The sequence below is a fragment of the Epinephelus fuscoguttatus genome, linkage group LG19, assembly GCF_011397635.1.
Source record: "Epinephelus fuscoguttatus linkage group LG19, E.fuscoguttatus.final_Chr_v1".
Lineage (NCBI taxonomy): Eukaryota > Metazoa > Chordata > Actinopteri > Perciformes > Serranidae > Epinephelus > Epinephelus fuscoguttatus.
The window spans coordinates 22,851,722-22,875,283 of NC_064770.1; the positions used below are offsets into that span (position 1 = coordinate 22,851,722).

At 43.1% G+C, this 23,562-nt stretch overlaps 1 protein-coding gene and 1 long non-coding RNA gene across 2 annotated transcripts in view; one reads left to right on the forward strand and one right to left on the reverse strand.

The window, feature by feature from the left end:
- Positions 1–231: 231 nt before the first annotated feature.
- LOC125879464 (transcription factor Sox-8) lies at positions 232–4,020 on the reverse strand. Its single transcript, XM_049561364.1, has 3 exons — positions 3,321–4,020; positions 2,723–2,958; positions 232–2,568 (listed from the first exon to the last, which is right to left on the reverse strand). Exons 1-3 carry the CDS (start codon positions 3,734–3,736, stop codon positions 1,814–1,816), a joined length of 1,407 nt encoding a protein of 468 aa, XP_049417321.1. The 5' UTR covers positions 3,737–4,020; the 3' UTR covers positions 232–1,813.
- A 1,329-nt stretch (positions 4,021–5,349) lies between these two features.
- LOC125879465 (uncharacterized) overlaps positions 5,350–23,562 on the forward strand; it is a 55,158-nt gene continuing 36,945 nt past the window's right edge. The window contains exons 1-4 of the long non-coding RNA XR_007447941.1: positions 5,350–5,465; positions 15,403–15,501; positions 19,364–19,463; positions 19,577–19,639. This is a non-coding gene — a long non-coding RNA (uncharacterized LOC125879465). The remainder of the gene's footprint in view (positions 5,466–15,402; positions 15,502–19,363; positions 19,464–19,576; positions 19,640–23,562) is intronic.

Sequence of the window (23,562 nt, forward strand, 5' to 3'; positions counted from 1 at the left end):
GACGAGAGCTGAGAATAATTCCCTCAAGGTCTCACTGGTCTCCCCTCACAGCTGTAGCTCACAGTACAGATGTTAGACAAGCTGGTATCCAGCGCAAAAGCAAACCCGTGAATTCTGTTTATTTATTCAACAATTTGTCCCCAAATACATTCACGAGCAGGTCGAAACGAAACATGAAGTGCGAATAAGAACGACAAAGACAAATATCAAGAAAAAGTATCTTTTTATTTAAAAAAAAAAAAAAAAAGGCCAGCAAATGGGTTAGCTGTGCATGTGTGAATGAAACTCTAGTTAATAGAACAACAATAATTTTCACAGCCTGTCTCAGAATTATACACCAGAATAATATACAAAACACAGTTCTGTGGACAAGTCTCGGAGCACGCTGCTCCCCGCGTTTCTCATACAGCATCTCACAGAACAGTACAAACCAAGGCTGTAAGGAATGATATCAAATCAAGGATATAATCAGGAGCAGGTTAACTGTAGGAACCTCTGGTGTTGATTACTGATTGTGTGCTGCCTGACGTTTGTTAATAATTCAATTTCATATTGAAATACTGACAATAAGCATTAGAAGGCACAAAAGACGTTTTGCGCGAGACTGCAGCAGTGAGTTGGCACTTGATGGCTGATGAGATAAATATGGACACACACTCTTAATTTCCTCCTTAAACCCTAAACACTCGTCTTCGAGTAAAGGATGAATTCAAAGATAATATCAGTGAAGAGCTGTTTAAGTATCATTTGGTGTGTATTATGTCATGGGATATGTATCTGTTTCCCAAGGAAGTTGCTCACACATACAGGAGCACTACATCTCCCTGACACACACACACACACACACAGATGCACGTACGTACACATATCCGTGTGCTGTCCATCTACATATACAGGAGGTCCAGCTGACATGTCACTCAGAGTGTGTGGTGTTATTTTACCCCATTTCCTTTAACCCTAGATCATGACTAATCGCAATTTGCCAAGCATAGCTCTCAGACACCTGTTCTGTCCTGCGCGAGTCTGTTGGTCCGGCTCTGTTTGCTTGCAACTTGGAATGGAGATGTTACTGGAAATTGGTCTTCACTGGAATGATATCGAAATTATTTGTACTTGTATCGTCCTTCACTTCATTTACCATGTTTTCATTAAAAGCCAGACAGTACGGTAAATAACCAAACCCACGTTACATGTGTTTTATCTACTTAAGAACAAAAAATAAAAACAATAATGCATGAACATAAATACATATAAGACTTTTTTGCCAAAATGACATTATAAGATTCATATGAGCCATTTAGTTAAGACTGATCGACTGATGCGAATGGCTGCGATATAGCTCTGGCCATTAATGTAAATTTTCACTGCAAATTCACATAATTGGTCCCGTGTACGTTCTCCAATGTATCTGCTTCTCCATCTGCTCCGCAACAGAATTGAGCCAAGCCGTTTCTCTCCTACACAACTCGGTGGCAGGCCTTTGCTTTACCTCGAGTGTGCGCACACACGTGCATTCTTAAACTGGGAAAAAGATGGGGGATGTACAGGATGTAGGCGTAGGCGACATGTCCTCATGGAGGAGTTTTGGCTCACCAACAACACATTTTGTCTTTGTGTAAAAAGTCTGTGTTTTCATCGCAACGATATAACTTTGTATAAAATCAGCAGGCACTTTTTTCTTTTTGTTTGTTTCACGTTCAAATGGTCACAGGTAGCCTACTACACACACTTCTCCACCTGCTCCTTACTTCCTTCATTAGTAGTGCATCGATCTGAATGAGTCTCTGGTGCGAACTGACTGTTTCTTGTCCCCTCAAGGTCGAGACAGCGTGGTGTAGACGGGCTGGTCCCAGCTGGAAGCGGTGGGGCTGTGGGCAGGAGCCATGGACAGACTGTTGAGGATCGGGCTGCCATAGGGCCGCCTGGATGAGTGGAAATAGGGGTACTGGTAGAGGCTAGAGGGGTAGCCAGAATAAGGGTTGTAATAGTTGGAGCTCTGGAGGTCAGTATAGTCACACTGGGAGCTGGAGAAAGAGGCTGCAGCCGAGGCAGCCGATGTGGCCGAGGTGACACAGGCCTGGCTACTGTAGGAGCTGTAATCGGAGTGTGAGGGTGACCCGTGGGAGTGCTCGCTGTAGTGGCTGGGGCTCAGTTGCTCTGTTTTAATATGGAGCCGGTGCTGGCCCACCTCACTGGCAGAGGGAGTGGAGGAGGACATGGTGCTCTTGCGGCTCCACGCTGACCCGTTGGCGCCCGCGTGGCTGTATGAGGAAGTGTAAGAGCCGCCAGGCGCGGGAGCCTGCCCGTGGCTGTGGTCTGAAGGCAGGGCGGAGGAGCCTGAGGCGTGGCCGTTGAGCGGGAGGTACTGATCAAACTCGTGCACGTCGAAGGTCTCCATGTTGCTGATGACATCAGTGCTGAGCTCAGAGATGTCGACGTTGCTGAAATCTATGTTTTGCCTGTTGCTGTCAACAAGACGACGGCCTTCGTGTTTCAGATCCTGCTTCATCCCATGGTGCAGGTCTGTTTTGGGAGTAGTGGGTGGTGTCGGGGGACCGTGGGGCTGCCCTGGAAAAATAAAAGCGCGTGAGGCTTCATCACTCCAAATACAAAATGATTTAAACAATTTACAGCAACCCAAAACATTTTAATTCTTAAAATATACCTCACACACTAACTGTTTGATACATTTTCTCTTCTTCTATCAATTTCGACAACATACCTGCGTGCTCAGGGTGGTGGTGTCCATCAGTCATCCCTGCCAGTCCTCCCATCCCTGGTTCAGCTTTATACATGTGATGTGCCAGCTCTGCTCCTGAGTCTGAGTCGCTCTGGCCTGGTTTCATGTTCTTCCGTCGCCGCGGCTGGTACTTGTAGTCTGGATGATCTTTCTTGTGCTGAACCCGGAGCCTCTCTGCTTCATCTACAAACGGCCTCTTCTCACTTTCTGAGAGCAAACTATGACAGGGGGAAAAAAGGATAAAATAATAAAGTGAATGCAGCCAAAGTAAACACATATTAAAAGATAAAATTTATGTAATTTAGAGCCTTTTTTTAATAGTTAAGTGTTTTTTTTTTATTTTTCTTTTAAAGGATTTACCTTTGAAATTAAAACTTTTTTTTAATTTACTCTATTTAATCTATATTTTTCTGTAATTGACAAAGCTGTTAATGTAAACTATTATTTATGAAATAATTGTCTACATGTCCAAATCTACAGCCAAGACCTCTGGATGTGCTTATAGTTATATTCATTTTTAATATTCAGTTACACCCTCTTCATCCCTGTATTTATCTTCAGAAAATCAAATGTTTCTTACCGCCACAGTTTCCCCAGAGTCTTGCTCAGTTCGGCGTTGTGCAGGTGTGGATACTGATCCGCCAGCTTTCTGCGGGCCGCTTGCGCCCAAACCATGAACGCATTCATGGGTCTCTTGACGTGAGGTTTATTCTTCAGAGAGCCGTTCCCTCTCACGGGCATTGGCACCAAGGACCAGTCGTATCCTTTCAGGACCTGAGAGACGGCGTCCCGTATGCAAGCAGGGAACCGGTCATCATCCTCCGAGTCCAGCTTCTTTCCCAAACCGGCGAGCAGGGATCCTTGGCCGTCGGAGCCTGTCGGTGAGGACGGAGCATCGGAGTCGGACTCGTCCTGGGACATGGAGCTGTTTGTGCCCGATGGACTGCACGGCTGGTCCCCGCCACACTTGTCATGTTCCTCTGTCATTTTTAACATTATTCGCTCAGCCCCTTGGGGATGAAAATCCGAAATCAATTAAAAGCAAAAAAAAAAAAAAATCAAATGTTACCACTGAGCTGAAGCGCGCAGCAAAGTGGCCCGTGCGCCTTTTACGCACGGTGCGCCACAGTTAAATTCCTCCAACAATTTCAGTCAACACAAGTCCGTTGTTTTCCTTCTGCTTCCCTGTTTGTTTGTCTTCGTTAGTCTTGTTTTCCTTTGCTGTCATGGGAGGTGCAGTCGTGAAAGTTGTGGTCCACAATGTGAGCTGAGGAGCTGCACGTTACAGCAACTTGAGTTGGAGTTTTAAAATCGTCACTCCACCCTCCGCCTGGGATTGGCTGGAACAAATCACCACGTTCCCTCCATTGGTTCAGGCTTTTATGTGGGCTTCATTATTATAATGATTTTATTTTTTTCATTGCTGACACAGATCTGTTTTTACTAAAGTTACACACATTGTGTGACAAGCAATTCTATAATGCTGTCAGGAGATGCAGTGAGCTCAGAAATTACACCAATACTGAATACTTTAAAAATAATTTTTGGTATTTATTATTATTTTTTTAGGAGTTATACAGTAAATGTAAACATCTTCAATCTTTACATGTGTGTATAAATCAACAAATAAGTTAACAATAAAACAAGTCACATAATTATTGCAATACAGGCTGATAATGTCTGTATATTGTCATTTTCCTCCTGACACACATGATTTAATTTCCTTACAAAATATTTTTATTTTTAAACACATTTAGGATGGCAGCAAATGAACGCGTTATTTTTAATAAATATGTCAAATGCCAAAAGTGCAATTCTAATCGTGTCTTACTGAGATGAAGGTTGAGGTTTAACACACTCTAAAGAAGACTCTACCGTCAGAGAAAGTTCTATCATTCAGAGAGTAAAATGGAAATTAATATTCAGGTTTTATTCTCTCACATAACAGAACAGTCTCAAAAATTATAGGCTTTTAATTTGGTTAAACGCCGAGCAAATGTGTCAGAGCTTGTGACAAATTAATTTGCAGCAGGGTTGAAAATTAAAGCACATATATATAATGAGTGTCAGATCTGAGAGATCTCATTGTCAGAGAGGCAGGATGATCCTCCTTCTCACTAGTTAGAAGTGATGGCTGCCTCTCTTTCTTTGACTATATTAAATAAATGCTCTTAACAATAATTCATCAGTTTTTTTAGACTAATTCACTGTGTGATATTAAGCCTTTAATGTCTGTGTGTCTAAAACCAAACAAGTGATCATGACTCTGAAAGAAAATGTCTCCTGATCTGACTTCTCACTGAAACGTGTGTTCACAGGCCAGTGTGAGCTCAATTATAGCTACGATAAACATCCTAAATTTAGAAGAGGAAGTTAATTTGTCCCAGCAGTCTGTTTTGCGATCCGTAAGTCACTTCTCACTACCAGTGAAGCCAGCTTTTTTTATGACACTGAAGATATAAAGAGCGGAGGAGATAAGAGGGTTAGAGATTGAATCACTGCCTTTGTTAAAGGTGTCTTTGTGTCCATGTATTGTGGGATGATTTTTATCACTGGCCTCACTGTGAAAAGACAAGGTGTGTTTGTGCTGGACGGCAGTTTGCTTTGCTCGATGCACACTGCAGGTGGCTGAGGGAAAAGGAGAGGTTGTAGTGTGGAAATAATAGAAACTGTGGCTTTTGCATGAAGAGTTTGCTGCGAGGAAGGTAACGGCTTGTGCAGCAAGGTAAGAAGTTTTAAATTGTTTGGCTGCTGGTGAGTTTGATATATTGTATTTGGTGTCTGTCGAAGTATCACGTGCCTTTGTATAAAATGTAATGCAAAATAATGAAAATTTTCCACCAAATATAAAATGCAGTGCTCCTTTGCTCAGTCCAGAGCAGACTGTCTTTCTAACAGCTGCTGTCAAAGCGCTTGGTTGGGTCAAGTTCAGTGCATGTGGGTGTGTGTGAAGTGTGTGTGTGCATGTGTGTGTGAACAGACAGTCAGGACAGCGGCGAGTTGTCAAACATGAATGACTCTGGCTTCACTCTCGTCCCGCTCTCCACATGGAAAAGTATTTACCGTGTGTGTGTGCGTGCACGTGTCTGCAGAGAAGACTCATTGTAGACTCAAACATGTGTCATGTGAGCATGTTACATATAATTTTTCCGACATGAGGCCAGTGTCAATTTGGATAATGAACTCGAGAGCACTCAGTGAGTCAAAGCTTCCCCAATAATTAATCAATTTGCTGCAACACACGAGACATGAGTTCTGTCACTTCCACATAAATTAAATTGATTGCCTGATCCTTTTAACACTGCCTTTTGGATTTGCAATTAAATCTTTGTTTGTGTCACATGTAACGTTGCAAATCCCTGTTCCCAATCACCATCGAAACTGAATCAACTGTCCCTGGCTCAACTCCCGTCTCACCACGGAATTAAATGGAAAACCTTCCGTCAGGGTTGATGCATCCTGCCGACAGACAGACTGACAAACAAACGGATCAATATTAATCAAACCAGTATGTGGTAGTTCAAAAATAGTACCTCATTTGGTTTGAATTTATCGTATGAAAATAAAAAGCATTATATTTGAACATGATTTTAATAGCTGTGGGTTGATCATGAGGTCAAGGAAAACAAAGTCAGCCATAAGAGAAGAGCGAAATCCTCACCAGTCACCACATCTCAGGTACAAGGCGGATCAGGATGAGCCCAATTTGAGTGACAGCTGCTGCCAAGCTGCTAAGCAATGAGACAGTCTTGGTTTCTGCGTAAAGAGAAGGAGACAGATTTAAACAGACTCCAGCCGTCCCCCCTCCATGCCTCCCTGTATTGTGGGGAGAAACTCTGGCCAAAGTTTGTGGGCTCTGGGCTCTTGATTAGAAAAGGAAGGAGCAACAGAGGAGAGGTAACCGCGCATGAACCTTAAGTGTCCCAAAGAATGAAGGAAGGTTTTAATTTTCCTATTTTTTTGCAGGATGCATCTCAAAGGAAAGACCAGAGTAAAGATTTTCAGATTTTTTTCTTTTCTTCCAGGCTTTAGCAGAGCATGTTAGCCCATTTCTCCTGGGCCCTAGTCACTTCTACCCCACATGTAAATTATACTCTCTGGCTTCTAATGTGCATACAAAATTAAATTACACAGTCACCCGCAGGAATCTTGCCCCCTTTGGTCTCTGCTTCTGTGTTTTAATGCACTTTGGCACATTTCTTCACTCCAGCCAAGTTATTGGACGTAGTATGTCGAGCAGTTAAATTGGCATAAATTGCCACGGCATTGTGCAGTATAGAAAAGAGTTTTTAGATGTGTTAGGATGATGTGAACCGGATGAGGAGTCCATAAAGTTCACGAAGTTCACAGGAGTTGGATAAATGTTTGCCGTGCAACCAACAAACTATTGCATGTGAAACGTATATTCTGTGTTTAAATCCATATGTTTGTGTATGATGTATAAACGCTGCAACACAAGAATCCCGATAGAACTTTGAAAACTTTTCCACATGAGGAGCAACAGTGGAAACCCGCGTCTCTGCAGCCACCACAGCGCTCCAACCCTAACCCAAACAGCAGGCCTTCATTCTGTTAAATAATCTCACTGATTGCACTCTGAGTCAGTGTAAACTTGCTGAACTGGGGAGACTGGCATGCCCTGCCTCTCACCCAGACGATCCCAACCGCTGCCTAACCACATGTGGAACAAGCTCCTGGGCTGCTAACAAGCCATATTTCACCCACGCGCCACATCAACCAGACCACTTCTATCTTTGGTTTCACACTTTTAGAAAGAAGGTAATTAGTGCAGAATTTACAGTTGCAGCAGACGCAACTGAATGTCAACGATCTACGTGTAGCTTCGACAGCAAATTCCTCGAACTTTATTTTACAGCCCCGGTGAAGCTATGCGATGTAATATTGTTACATCTTTTAGGTGAAACCATTCAGAGAATTTTCCATCCAGGTTCACACACACACATAAAAGCGAACTCTCGGTGATGGATGTACCTACTCCTCCTCTCTGTTCCATCTCTACTCATCCCAACCCCTCTGGAAGTTACATGGTGGATGTTTTCCATTTTGGTCGGCGGCCAAATCTATTTTCCAGGTCTTCTACTTAGTGAGGTCGAGGACCCCGGGGATGTTTGACTCCACTGGTTCTAATCACAGTCCAACCCCCATGACAGCTGCTGCATGTTAGGACCTCCCATTGACCCCTGACCCCGCACTATCCTAAATTCATTCTATTAAAACACCATAATGAGGGGTTTACTGGACCAATTGCAGGTTTTATTTAAACCTATTAGTAGACGCAGAGAGGTGGAGGGGAGGGTTTGCGCCGTGAAGAGGGAAGGAAGGGAGTTTTGAGGAGATTGAAGGGGGAGTGTTTGTGACTGAAGGAAACAATTAGTCCAAAACGTCTCAGGGTGTGTTTGGCCTTCAGCCACACTCGTTCTTAATGTCAGGAGTATAAAAAGAGCACAAGTGTTTCCAGATTACTTGCCGTGTTGATTGTATGTGTTTTCTCCCTGACACGTAACTGTTTTGCGAGGCAGCAGTATCGCTCGTGATAGTTCGGCGTGTTCATATTTGCTACAGATTATGAACAGAGAGGTTTTGGAAGCCGTTGTAGTAGCAGGTCAGGAAGGAGCACGTTAAAGCGTTTCCTCAAGGCTTTCCTGTAAATCTTTGATCTGCAAACTGTCAGCAGGTATCTTAGTTGTGTAGGGACTCCCATGACGTGCGAGAACACTTTATGTGTACGTTTGTGAAGTGCATAATGGTTTTAGCTGTTAACACAGAGCTTCTGTTTTGAACGTCGCCTGAAGGAAAAGCTCAAGGTTGATTATCAGAGAACAGATCAGCAGTTTGAGCTGAGCTCTGTTTTTCTTTTTCTTTTTCTTTCTTTTTTTTTAAAGGGGATATCAAAACCAAACATGACAGTATGATACAACAGGTCCAGCTAAAGCAGGACACGAATACTCTGCAGAGTGATGTGCTGTAAAAAGGGAAAGACGAGTGGTTGCTCTGTAGATACAAACGTAGATCAGAATCTTGTGTTTGTGGAGAACGGGAAACAACGGGACTGACAGGAAGGCAATCCAGGCACGTTTTTTTTTTTTTTTTTTCAAAATATAAAAACGAGGAGGGAAGTATTAAAAAAGCCTTTAATGTAGTGGCTAGATCATGACAGAGCCAACATGTTTCGACCACTGCAGGTCTTCGTCAGGGCTTTCAAAACATACAATCGCAGGAGCCAATCAGAGGCCATCACATGACCCTATAAGGATATATCTGTCATTATTCTCTACAAGCGTCGTCATTTTTCTTACAGCCTTAAGATAGGTGTGTATGTATCTAAATCTTTTTGGGATGTCTGGGTGTATCTCACGTCACTTTGTGTTTTTATTAACATGCTATCGTTTTGTTAGTGTCTGTTTGTTTCACCTGTCATGCCATTATATGGGTCATGTGATGGCCTCTGATTGGTTCCCGCGATTATATAGGTGGGGCCAGACCTGTATTGTAGGATTTTAAAGCCCTGACGAAGACCTGCAGTGGTGGAAACATGTTTGCGCTTTCAATTTATAATTTAGCCACTACAATAAAGGCTCTTTTAATAGCTCCTTCCTTGTTGTTTCTATATACTCAAAGTGCCTGGATGCCTTCCTGTCGATCCAGAGTGATGTACTAAATTCTAGAGTTTATCGGCACAAATAAGACACAATCCCAGCTGGCACAAGACCGACCTTCAACTTTGAAATATGGTTGAAATTATGTCAGTTGTTGTTTCAGCTTTAAAACAACATTGGAATAATATTTAATTGTGATGGTTGTAAAAAGGTTAACAAAACCCTCATAAATCAGCATTGAAATTTCAGAAAGAAACCATTTTGAAACAGCGTTTAAAATTTATGAAGTAACAATAATACATTGCGAAATTAACGTTGATTCATCTTTCAAAGTCAAAACAGCCATGGTGTATGGCACTGATTCATCAGTGAGTAAACATTAAAATGCCAGCTGGGACAGGGCAAATAGCAAATGAGCGTGTAAACATACAAATATATGAGCATTAAATCTGGAAGCTTCCTTCTTTTCATGGCATTTTTTGTATGCGAAGTACCAAACTGATAGTGGCGATTTGCCTCAGACTGAGGGGGACGATAGGAGAGTTTGTTTTTCTCTGATCTTTAAATTAAAGTGAGGGAATTTTATAATATTGTGCCGCCACACTAAGATGGCGCTGGCCAGAGGAGTCTGCATGAAGTAGATTGTTGATGAATCACCTTCATGCATAAATCCAACATCAATAATTTTGCATATGATCCATGATGATGAAGATACGGAAAAATAGTAATGCTGTAGAGTCTTCGGTGTGCAGGGGAAATGTCCATCCCTGGTTATTTTCCCCTGACATGACAGCTTAAATGCTCCAATGTTCAGCAGGGATGACACTTCCCATGGTGTATCTTGTCCCAGAGTTGTCCCAAGAGAAGCGTGGGTGTATATGTGTTCCTTTTTTTTTTCTTTACACTTTCTGATCTACAACCCCCTCTTTCTGTCTCTCTTCCCTCTCATCTTCTCAGCATATGTTCTGAATAAAACTTGCGGTGTGCTCAGTCTTCCACATTGTCTCCTTTTTTGATCCTTGATTCTCATAAATCATCTCCCTAATTTGCCTGTGAATTAGATGGTGCGCGACATGTAGACATTTAGGACGGGGCGGCGAGAGAACAGAGAGCCCACCCCTTGACTTTACGGGAAATGGGAGGCCGCTCCACAAAAGCAGGACTATTTAGAGGACTTGTCTGCCTGCGGGGACTTTGCCTCACAGTGCTAAGATAACTGTGGTGGATTGTTTTTATTTACAGATAATTAAAACAAGGATAAAAAGCTATTTGCACTGCTCATTTTTATGTCCCCCCTTTTTTTTATGAGCACAAGACTGAGAAAATGTGCACGTGCATACAAATGTTTACACAGAGACAGTGTGTGTAGCAAGTGAGCGCAGTGCACACAGAGCAGCACAGTATGAAACCTAAATCTCTTGTGTACAATTCATACATTGCAGGGTAATTTATAAGCTATGAAAATGATAATTGTTGAAGTGGATCAAATTCTCCAATTAGGCTCTCAGTGTGGCAGCCAAGACTCTCGATGTTTATGAGCAGCAGTTAGTCTGTCTGTCTCCAGCCTGTCTGTAACCTCTAATAGAAACGCTACACTGAGAAACACATCAGCACACCTGCTGCTAACTGCATGAAGAGGCTCACTGTGTGGTGATCATCTGAATCCATGTCGTAATATATTATATGATGTTGTAAAATAATTGCTGTGGCTTGGTTGGTTAATTTACTGCACACTTGAAAACTAGTTAGTGCTTCAGCATTTGATCAAAGGTGGTTTCCCTACAGGGTAGCTGTAAAAAATATCACTTCAAATTTTTTTACACTTTTGTACATATTGCATACGTAGATCCAAATTTACAGCTTCTCTGTCATACATTATATATTCATTATGCATTTATGGGTGGGAAGTTGAAGGAAGCTGCAGAATACATTAAACTCCCCGTCCTCCTCCATAGCATGCTGTCTTTTGTCAACGCGTATCCTTGTACCCCTATAAACACCCATCAGAGTCCATATTACTGAACAGAGAAAGCAGCATTGCAACATTATCCAGAGATTAACACCATGCACAGGCACGGTCAGCCACAGCACATAGCCTCAGATCTGCTGTCAAAAAGGCTCAAATGAAATCATGCAGCCTGACATGTCATCGTAATGTAGCTTAGCATTGCACTTTCTCAACTGGCCATTCTAATATTTTACACTTTAAGTAACTTACCCAAAACTGGCTGTGTCAAGAATGTAGCCAGAATGTGAATGTGACCAGTTTTTGAGCTGTGGATGTTTTTCTTGTTCTGTAATCTGTCACAACTGGATCTTTCATTCTCCTCTTTAAAGGGATGCTTTGCTGATTCTCAACCTTTTAACCTGCTTTGTATCGTAACAAGGTGGCTAGTATGTGTAAATGAACTGTGGTAAATTTCCCTCCACCTTACATCCGCGCCTGGATCTCCATGCTCATCTCCCAGCTAATATTTGCGGGATGACACACTTTGCGTCATCCGGCAGATTTTCGCTGGCTCTAGAGCTGTTGCTCAAACTGCAGATTGTAATTCTGACCAGACTCAGATTAAACTGAGGGTGCTTTCACACCTGCCCTGTTTGGTTCGGTTCAGTCGAGCTCAAGGTTGTTTGCCACCTAAGTGCGGTTCGTTTGGGCAGGTCTGAACACAGCAGTCGCACTCTGGTGTGCACCAAAACAACCGGACCGAGACCTTCTTGATGAGGTGGTCTCGGCCCAGTTACAAACGAACAATGGTGCTGTTCTTTTGTGGTGAGAACACGTTGCATTTCACATTGTTTGGGTTCAACAAGCATGAGCATGTTACAGTCCCGCAAGATTATTAATGTGCGCCTCCTCCTGTGCTGCCTCTCGGTTGCACATTTGGTGCATCCAGTGCATCAAAATATTGTATCTAGTTGGAGCTGCGCCTCGTTTTCAAACTGTATGGTTCGACTAAAATGATCAGTGCAAGCAATATAGTCCACGATGACCAATGTCCCTCCATTGTGACATTAGAAAGTGTTGCATTTATCTTGCACTCTTCCGTAATGTTGTGTTTACTTCCTGGAATTTTTACTGCATGGAAATTCTGACCAGTCAAGAGCAGCTTCCTCGTGCAAGGCATTTTATCTGGACCGCTTGTAAATGTAACCAACTCTAGGCAATTACACAACTTTGTAACCAAATTAGTGCCTGATTCAGACCAAAGCAAGGCAACTCTAGGTCTGAACGCACCTGAAAAACTAGGCAGAAGTTGTAGGTTTGCTACCTGTTGAGCAAAAGAAAATGCCACAGCCCTTTTTCTTTTGTTTTCTCCGGTCACGTAGCAACAATTTCAAACGTATTTGCATCGTTTTACTTGAGGGATAGTATAGTTTTATGAGAAGACTAAGAGACACTACATGTGAAAGGTTTTTTTATGCACTGGTCAATTTTGAGAGTTTGGGCTATCTTGCTTCCGTAACATGTTCTTTCAGACTAGTGGGGGAAAAAATATCCAAAATACACATTAGGTGTGTATTTGTTTTCAGGTATTTGATCTGGAAGTTTATGCAAAAAGTGCATATTTAATTAGAGAATGCCTCATTTGCATATTAAAACAGAAAATTTCAGGAAACTTCGTCTCAATGTATGTAATCAACTGTAGGAGTTCCATGGTGATATCCTTTTGTTAAAAGTTCTGCTGTATTCACCTGTAGTGTCTCCTCTTAAGTCATAATCCATAACATGTTGTATGGTTTCCCTACCAACTGTCACACAGACATCACTTGCCCCAGGCAGGAAAATAAGGAAGCACTTTTTAACCGTTTCCACTGTTTGTAGGTAAAAGGGTATTTCCTGGTAGCCACTTCACTATTTCCAACTGTTTACATTTTTCCTGACTGTTGCAGACATGCAAAGCAACAAAGTCTGGTACTGTAGCTTTCAGGTGCTTCACACAAAGACAAACCAAAAACCCAACGCTCACAGCACCCGTGGGTAAACTAGCTCTTGACCGTGGATGAACATTGAAACTACAAAGCAGGTTATTTGTGTTGAGTTTATTGGGTTGTTGTGGGGAGTTCTGGCCATGACTGCATGGTGGTGCACGGCTACAGGTCACATAGTGTGGGAGTCCGAGGTCACCAGGGTCACTTCCTGTTCCCTTTAAAGAGGTGCAGAGCTCTAGCTGCGGACAAAAGAGACCACGGAAGTACTTCTGTAGCACGAAGGATATAAAGAGTCTTTTCAGTGGACCACCGACTCTGACCTTTTCATTCACAGAGGAATTTAACTTTCCCTAAAAGTAGCTTGCTTTGGAAATGTAGCATTCTCCTCCACCTTCTGCTGTATATTCACACGAATCCTGCACAGTTTTATTGCCCAGATGTGCTGTTTGTGTTGTTACTGTTAAGTAACTGACACTTTAGTAGAGAATCCAGTGTTGCGTAAACAGACTCAGATCAGTTTTTGGACGCTGGATCACCTTTGGTGAAGTTCAGAGTGTTCTGACTGGTGACTGTGTTCAGCTCTGAGGACTATCAGTGCGTAGATGAAATTACATATCTGCTGAAGATGGTCAAATCAACAGCATTCGATTCCACTCAGCACACTCACCTTGGATTACCTCTCTGTGTCTGTGTGAGTGTGTCTCTGTGTCTGTGTCGCTCCCATCACTTCCACCGTCAAAGATTCTTCTAATTTCAATGTTTTTATTTTCACCAAATATTTCAATTCAACTTTTTCTGCTTATTTTAGCCAAATTGAAGGAATATAAAGCAGCCCCACCCCCTGCTCCACCTACCTCTTGTGTCTACTAATGGCAGCCCCTGGGACAGCTTTAGCTACATGTAACATACACTATAAATCTGCTGAGCTATAGGGTCCCTCATTTAACAAGATGCTGCTTTATGGTGCTGTGCACAACTTTCTTTTATGGATTATGTGAAGAATATGTCATTTATTTGATTGATTCTTGCGTTTATACTTTAGAGCTCTGAGCTCCCCTGTTTGGTTTTGGGGGATTAATTCATCATCTCTAATTTGACAATGATATGACTCTCTACAGCCAGACTATGCATCGAACAGTAAAACAGCAGAATCCTCTTAATTGGAGAAATTGTTTATATACTGCGTTTATATGTGTGTGTGCACATGCATGTTTGTGTTGGTGTCTGCAGCACAGACCATTTGAGTAGCCCATGAGTTGTCCACATGTGCGTTTGGATAAATTGGTACCAAACTTAATCAGAACCAATGACCTCGGCCCCCCCACCCGACAGCCCGGTTTTTGCTTCATGGGTGCGTTTATGGCCTCAAACTCAGGTACATATATTTATGATGGCAGTAAAGTGGGCCGCTGTAGTTAATCTCCTAATGACGTCTCCTTTCCTCTGCCACCAGTGAGTCTGGGTTCGGGCCACAGGGACCGAGCATTGGAGACAGGACGGGGGGAAACGGGGCCTTGTTTTGGGGATGCAAATTGAGGGGAGCAGGGCTTAAATTGAACTGGGTTTGCGGCCGAGAGGGTGGCATGAGACCGGGCCTTGCTTTTTCTGTGTGGTGCAAAATGACATGTATGTGACATGGCATATCCCAGAGGTGTGGGATGCATTGCAAGTGAGAGTGGCAGGGGAAATTTCCCTAATGGGAAACAAATGGGCCACACTTCTCAGCTCTTGTCACTTTCTATCTGTGAGGCTGCTTTTTTCTTTTTTAGGGCATTAATTTGCAAAGATGCTTTGCATACACCTTTTTTAAACTGCTTATTTAAATGATACTGAGTTGTCAAAGCATGCTGGCGACTTTTGCATGCATGCATGTGCACAGGTGTGAGTGTATGATCATGTCATTTATGTGTGTCTCTAAGGGAATTTCGTATTTTTTCTTGGCAGCAAAGTATGACTCCATTATAAGGGTGCCTGCTACCGTATTTAATTTTACTTAAAGATACAGTATGATGACACTGGTGTACACCAAGCAGAACAGTTACCGCCCTTTTCCTCTCTCTGTCTCCACTGTCCATCTTCCCTCCTCCTTCCTCTCTCCTCTCCTGGTTGCAGTTGTATTTGTGCGCCTTGGGAAGATTACAAAGAGGTGCTTTGTGAGGGGATGCAGCTGCTGAAATTCGACTAGATCCAGCTGAAGAGAGAAGGGAGCAGGTGGGTCAACAACGCCACCCTGCCGTTCCCAGAATATCAGGCTGCAGAGCTGTGCCTCCCTCCCTCCCCCACCCACACACACACACACATGCACACACATCCTCAGAGCACCCCTACCCCACCCCAGCACACACACAAACAAACATTATACCATGTCAAAATACAAACACAGTAACACCCACAAAACAGCAATACAGCAATATGCACATGTCAAAGGACTGCCTCAGTGGAAATACTGCCCACTCAAACAAGTGTGCATCACTGGAATCATTCATACGGTGGGAGAATGTTGGCAGAAAGTTAGAAAAGCAACACAAATAATTACAACAACACACAAACATAGCCCTAAGTGCTGCCTCACTAAGGCCTTATGCCGATACTAACGTGGCTTTTTTGTGATCGCATTAACAGCAGTTGTAACGAGGGCAGCAAAAGTGTTGCGGAAAGCAGAGGAAGATCCTGTCAGCTCTGTGAAGTTGAGATGTTAACAGGTCAGGGTGCTGCCAAAATGTTGGATTTCTGCATCGCAATGGGGACATTGGTAAGATGACCCTCATCCGGCTTTACGCAGCTCAAACGGAGGTGGTAGGAGATGGAGAGAGAAAAACGAATGAAAGAGAGGAGAGGAAGTCCTGCAGGCGAGCGTTCTTGTTCTTGTTGGGGCGGCTCAGATGTCACGCCATGCTCTCTGCGGGGGACATACGCCATAAAGTAACAAGGTGACATAAAATGCACAGATTTTTCTTCCAATCCGCAAAAACTGGAAGATGCTGTGCAAGTGTAGACACACTGAAGTAGTACTTAAGTTAAAAAATGAAAAATGATGTTCCCACTTTGCTTTATCGTCTCCATCTTCACCCATAATCATCTCCAGCTCCAGACAAGCTGCTTTTTTTCTTCTTTTTTTTTTGCACACATGCATTCTCTGTGGAAACACCGACCAAACTATGGATGAATTTTTGTATTAGCTTTGCATATGTTTTCTCTCTGCCGTCATGTTTCATAAACAAGCTTTTTGATAATCATAAAAGCAATATGCTAATGGTATGCGAAGGAGTTGGACGGTACGGAAAGCTGTGGGCTTTGTGAACTATTCTTTTGGCGTCGTAAAATATGTATCTGTCCCTGAAGCCCCTCTGTATCCTTAATGAAAGTTTTGACGCACATCGCTCCCACCCCCACACCTCAGTGCGCCCATCCCCCCATCATGTGAGCAGTAAATCAGCCGCATTGATAATAAGTCCTTCTGTCCTGCCTTGAAAATGCTTGAATGTCATTTCATACACACAGTGCCCCACAGGGCTGTACCCTGAAAGAGCCCACTGTCCCACACACTTAGTATTCCTGCCTTGAGATACTTGCAGACATCCCTATCACCAGTTAAAAGTCCTGCAGGCAGCAGGCTGACCAGCAATCGCTGAGTCGTACAGTATGTGTTCTCTCTTTCTCTTTCACCGGGAACATTCACTCATGATTCCTCTGATATTTCTTTGTGTGTATGTGTATGTGTGTGCTGTTTTTCTCTCTCTGAAGGCAGTCAGCTTCAGAATTCATCTCTATCTTGCCTGTTGCCCTTTGATGGCATAGCATATGTTCGTTTTCCCTGTGCAGCTTTTCCATCAGGCTGATTCTTCTGTGTTTCAGTAAAAAAAAATGTACTTCCACTGGCAATATATCATCCAGTTGTCATTTCTTCCATCATTTCTGAATGACTTCAATTCTTTTCATGGGTCACTAGTCTTCCACCATTCATGTGGCTGCAGCTTTGTTGAGACACTGAGTTCAGTGACTTGATATCAGTTCCATCACAGCGCTGTCACTCGCACCCCGCGGGGCTTCTCTCAGACAGACTCGAAAGCTTCTCGCACCAGTTGGGAAAACACGGCTCCCACTCTTCATGCGGTGCTCCAGGTTATTGTTCATTTTCTTATCAGTCACCCTGGTTCATCTGATACAGTAGAAACAACACATTCTGGGCTCCTCACTTGCTCACATTACAGTTTGTGTGGAAGTGTGAGAGAGATCATCATTAGAAGGTGGAACTCAGAAAAATGCAGACTTCCAGCCATCTGGAGCTCCATCTCTCCACATGTTTTGGAGTGTGGGAAGCTGTAAGAAAGTGTCAATGGTCTAAAATCACTAAATATTTCATCAACTCTGTGCTCGTCCGTGGGTGTGTTATTGTTTGAGTGGTTTTCCTTTTTTTTTTTTTTTTCCTGTGGCCACTTACTCCTCCATCACTGTCATTCACATTAATTTACATCAATTCATTTGTCATGTTAAATTTGTCTAAGCCCCACAATCTGCGTCCAACCCACGATTCTGAAGTTCGACAAAATGAAGCCATATGCTGCTGATATGGCACTGATCACATGTTTTCCGCTCAGCGCTATGTCATCTCAAGCAACTCTGGGCGACTGCAGAAGATGCGCCCACATCTCACCTCTCCTCTGTATCTTCGACTGTGCGAGTAATGGCCTCCACATTGCCTAGCGAAGCGTCATGCCTGATTGCCGCCATTCTCACATCTGCTTCCTGGAACAGCGGCGGGGAAGTCTCCAAAGAGCTCCCAGCGGAGTGTGGGGCATGTGTGCTCACATATGAGGCGAGAGTTTGAGACGGGGGCTTGCCGGCGTGGTTTATTTTCAAAGGGTAGTGCTGAGGATGTGTTGAGAGGTTGAGGAGTTGAGAGAGCTCTCTGCGCTCTGGTTTGGGTTTCACCTCCCTGGGACACAGCTGGGGGGTTGGGGTTAGGAGCTCAGGGAGGGGGTCCGCAAGGATTTTGTGTTTAGACAACAGCACAAACAAGGCAGAATATTATTTTCTGTGTGTGTGCATGCATGTGTGAGAGAGACAGAAAGTGTACAACCTTTTACATAATGTTATGTTCCTATCATATTTACAGGAAATGGTTACTTAATTCTTGTTCATCTTTTTTGTCACCTTGTGTACTTAAGTGTCGTGTGAGGGGGGGAAAAAAACATGCAAACAACCAAACTGAACTCCAGCAGAACAGGGAAGTAAACCATGTAAGCCAGTGCCAGCTAACTGTCATATCTGCACCATTCATTTCCCTATTTCTCAGCAGTAACATGTGTAACGATAGGCATCGCTCCAAGTGGGACACTTTGCATCTAAAAAGGCCTGGGCCTTATGAAAAATGTGCAGAGCTGAACCGAACTTATTTGGTTATTCAAAGCTGCCACTCTCTCTTTTCTAAGCCCGCATCACCATACACATGCAGCATGTTTTCCAGCTGCGGCAGCAGACTCTGAAGTTTTGAATGCAAAATAAGATGCAAAAGTGAAAATTTGCATTTAGAGGACAGTTTCAACTGAGGTCAGCAGAGGCACCAAAGCTCACCGGGACACTCTTTAACGCAGGGCGTTTGGCTATTTAAAGTGCTTGTGTCCAACTAACTGTTCTGAGCAATTTTGAGCAAGTGAAGCATGTCCTCACTGAGGCAGGCTGTGAGTGGAAGAGGAACACGGCTGTAAAACTGGCCTGTCAACTCAGCCAAATATTCCCTCTGTAGATATGTCCAGTTTAAAAAGTCCAGTGTGTTAGATTTAGGAGGATGTTGGCAGAAATGGAATAAAATGTGCAACTATGTTTTCTTTAGTGTATAATCATCTATAGCCTTTTATATCGACATAGGGAGCGGGTCATTTATGGAGATCAACTTCTGCACTGCCTTGTCTCTACAGTAGCCCAGAATGGACAAACCAAACACTGGGTCTAGATAGGAGTATTTGAGATTTCATGATTCGCAGCCCCTCCGCAATTTGAGCGCCAGAAACACTTTTTTGTGTGTGTGTGAAACTGCTTTATGTGGTGTTTTTTTATCATTTTATATCACCAGGTCTGTTTGTTTTGAAGAGGAAGAGGCCTCTGCGGATAATTCAGCTCCTGGTAAAAAACCTCCTAATCATCCAGATCTGGAGTTACCAGAGAGAAAAAGGGTGAGCAGCAGCCTGTCTCTGACATGCCAAACAGCATAAGAGAAACACTGATTTATAATGTGAAATTTAGTGTTTTTAATGGTTTAAATCACTGGACTTTAATTGTTTTGAAGATGCGGAGACCTCTGCAGATAATTCGGCTCCAATCCTTTCTGGATGTCTGGATCAGAAATAAGGTAAGCACACATTAATTTATCAGAGAAAATAGGTGAGCACTCATTAGCAGGTGCTGGGCTTGCAGCCAAACAGCATATGAGAAATGCTTATTTGTAACACGAAACTGCTTTATTCTGTCTTTGTAGTGGTTTTAATCACCCGGTCAGTTTGTTGTGGAGAGAAAGAGACCTCTGCAGATAATTCGGCTCCTAGTAAAAACCTCCTGAACAATGAACACTGAAGGAATTCCAACCGGGAGAAGTTTCAGCTGGTTGCAATCTGCAATCCTCAGCACTAGATGCCGCTAAATCCACTAAAATCTTACACACTGTTCCTTTAAAAATCCTTGTGAGCATTATTACTTTTGGAAATTGAGCAATGATGAAGCAGAGCAAGTTGTTGACTTTAATGACTAATAAAAGATGCACTTTATTGGTTGGTGTTCATGTAGAAAATGAACATTAAGTAGCCTGATGACTTGCACGAAACTGTCAGGAACCTATAATATGAAGGAGCTTGTCTTCACAACTAAATCTCCTCCTCTCTATTTATAATGCTGTCCATCTCAAAGTGTATCGCATGCTCACTGAACACCAGAGTGGGATGGCATCTCTGTTTTCTGTTTTGTACTTTCTTAATCCCTTCTGGTTACAATCACTATTATTGATTTTTCCTCACTTTAATTTCGTAACCATAAAACTCCTATTTTACACCCACCTCTCCGGTAAGCAGTGACACACTATACTGTACATGTAGAATGCAAATAGGAAAGCAGACAGACGGCATGTCTGGATTTTTTTTTTTCCCTTCTATTTTTTTTATAACGATTCTTATGGCTTCTCTGCATTTGCTGCATTGTGTTGCCTGCCAAGCACTGAGGCTGCCACAACACTGCTGCTGCTGCTGCTGCTGGTGGTGTTTTTTCGATCAGACCGGTGTGGACCTGGGAAGCAGAGCTGTGCCACAGTGGAATTCAGGTGCCAAGAATATAATTTTCCTTAAGTGCTTACAACTGTAAAAACCAAAGTTGATTCCCTGAGACTGAAAGTAATTACAGGCCATTTAAATTGGAGAAAAAGGCAAAGCAGCAGGCTATTTAGTTTTCGCAGAACTCAAGAAACATAATGTGGTCTGTCTAATATCTGTTTTATTTGAATGTTTTAACGTTCAACTCAGTAATTTATATTGGCTGTGTGTGATTCCTCTGGAGGAAATGCCACTGGCTGTGGTTAACCCAAAGATTATAAACTGCGGAAGATATACTGGGCTTTCATATCAATACTAATATAGGAAGGCATCATCTGGAATGAAACAGACAGTAATATCTACTCTAAATCATCTACATATTGCCTAATTATCCTTCCACCTAAAGTACTGGCTACATGTGACTGACTGTCTGTGCTGCTGGTTTGTCCTCACAGAGAGATGAACTTGGCAGTGGGATGCACTGAGTGTATCTGTTGTGGTGGAGCAGGGGGGGGGTGGGGGGGGGGGGGAGGGCTTCACCCGGCTTGTAAGAGCGTGACGGTGCACCTGTCAGAGAGGAAGGCCTGGCTAATCACTGTAAGCTGGCCGCAGAGTGAACATGTGTGCTGGGGAGACCCTCAGGCCAGGAGGGGAGGAGGGGAGGAGGGGAGGGCACGCCTGACCCAAATTGTTTCAACAAAAAAAAAAAAAAAGAAGGATGTGGAGGGAGAATTCCCAAGATCATTCCCCCACCTTCCCTCTGCTTTCACCGCTCCTCGGGTCTTCCCCTTTACCTCACACTCCTCATCTTCGGACATCAGAGCATTTTCTCTGTTTTCCTTGTTAAATCATCCGGCTTTTGACAGGGTGATTGCATCCTTGCTCATATATGCTGACTCATCTCTTCTGTAAAACCGCCTTCCTGGGAATATCTGCCCTGCCATTGGCTCCCTCGAGTCTGATAACGTACAGGCTATTTCTCTGCTCTCTCTCTCTCTTCCTCTCTATGTTGAGTCATTCTCTGGGAAAAAGCAAATCAGCACTCCGCCGAGATTCTAGAGAATACACTCTCCGGTTCTGTTGACGAAGGGTGAGGTTCTTCTTCTCTTCACCTCTGGAGGCAGGACCACACAGCGTGCGAAAATCTGGCCCCGCTGACACACCTCGGTTTCCATGCGCAATAAAACATACATACATGTTTTCCCACAACAAATGACTTCACACCACAGTTTAGAGATGCACGGCCGTCCTCGCTTTGTTGCAGGAATTACTCGGGCTTAGTCGTGTTTGTGCATAGCTCTGGAAACAGGTAATCATTAAATATGGTCGGCAGTGGTGCAGTCTAAACAACTAAGAGCAAACAGAAGATTTGTCTGGAGCTCGGCAGCATTAGTATGTCGCTCTCTCAGCCTGCCAAGTCCGAGGAAAGTTTTCAATTAGCGTCACATGTGGATGTCGAAAGTGTACCTGCGTTTGAATGCCTGTTCGTTTCAGCTGTACATCTTTTTTGATTTAATGTTAAATCCCGAAAGGCTCCAAATGTATATTACTTTGGCCGGTCAGGCTCAGATTTGATTTTGTAAATCTGCCTTTGCGTGTGTCTTCTATGACTAATTGCATTTGGCCAGCACATCCAAACACTTCGTGTTTGTCTGTAATCATTTGCTTTGACCACCATGACATTCCTCAAGAAGTCAAACGCTCAATTTTGTTGCACTAATGCATCTAACATTTCCACATCCTTCATTTCCTTCAGAGTGGTCTTCAGACTAATTTCTGCTACATGGCAAATAAATAATCTTACATACTAGAATAAAGATTTATAATAAAGGTAAAATCTCCAGTATTTCAAGCCAACTTCATAAGAAAGTGCCGGGCCATCTTTGTTGTTCTATGCTTTGAGATAAGATCACAGCTTAAACGAATTCCCCATGACACAATCTGAGAGCAATTAACAACACTTTCACTTCAGATCTCCTTTCTCTTCAAGCATGCGTTGCTTCAAGTGTAATGGAGCTGCTAAAATGATTAAAGTGATAATGAGACCAAGATATGTCGTCGAATAATATTTTATAACATGTATTACACACCATAAATATTGAACCCTCTCAGATCTGCAGTGTCTCTTAGTTGCCAGCCAAATGGGCTTTTTGTTTATGATGCTCACAAGTTAACACCTTCCTCAAGTTCTGAAAAATGGGAGCCTTTGTTGAGACTAATCCCTCACAAAAAGCCATCAAGTGGAGTTTTGGGTCCCAAGTGTGCAGTCGGTAACCAATCTTTTCAACAGATTCCTCCTAAACATTGGAAGCTGCACTGGACATTAAACATGCAGAGAAGTGCCTGCTGTCTACAGCTTGTCAATGTGCTTCCACTTATCTCCACCACCACCTCCTCCTCCTTCTCCTCCTTCTTTCTCTCTTGTCTTTCTCCCCTCTCCTCTCCTCTATCTCTTCTCACCCTGTCTCTCTCCCCGAGGGGAAGAGTTTGAAGTGGCGTTTCTTGGGCTTTGTTTCCTAAAGGGGCTGGTTTTGTTGTGTCTAGTGTCTGGGCTTTGGCAGGGCCTGGATGCTGAGCTGAAACCTAATCTAACAGTGCGCTCGCCACACCGCAAGAGGTGGTTTTTTGCAATCCTCTTAGTGGCTGCTGGCCGCTTTATTCTGGACTCTAGAGGTTCCCAACTGAGGGCAATGGCTTCCCATTGTGGGATAATGGTTTGTTGCCTTCCACTACCCCTTTTTGGTTTAACTGTTCCTCAAATATACTCTTATTATATACTCTAAACACACACACCCTGCAGGCTTTAAAGGCCTCAATACGCTTCTTACTGTGAGTGTTGGGTTTTTATATCAACAGAATTAAAACTTTTTTCTTTTTTTTTTTGTCATTTTACATAAGCAATGTCATAACATTTTTGTCTGAGCTCTTCTTAGTGGTTTGAAGTGGGCGGGGCTCAGTTGGGAAAAGTAATGTCACG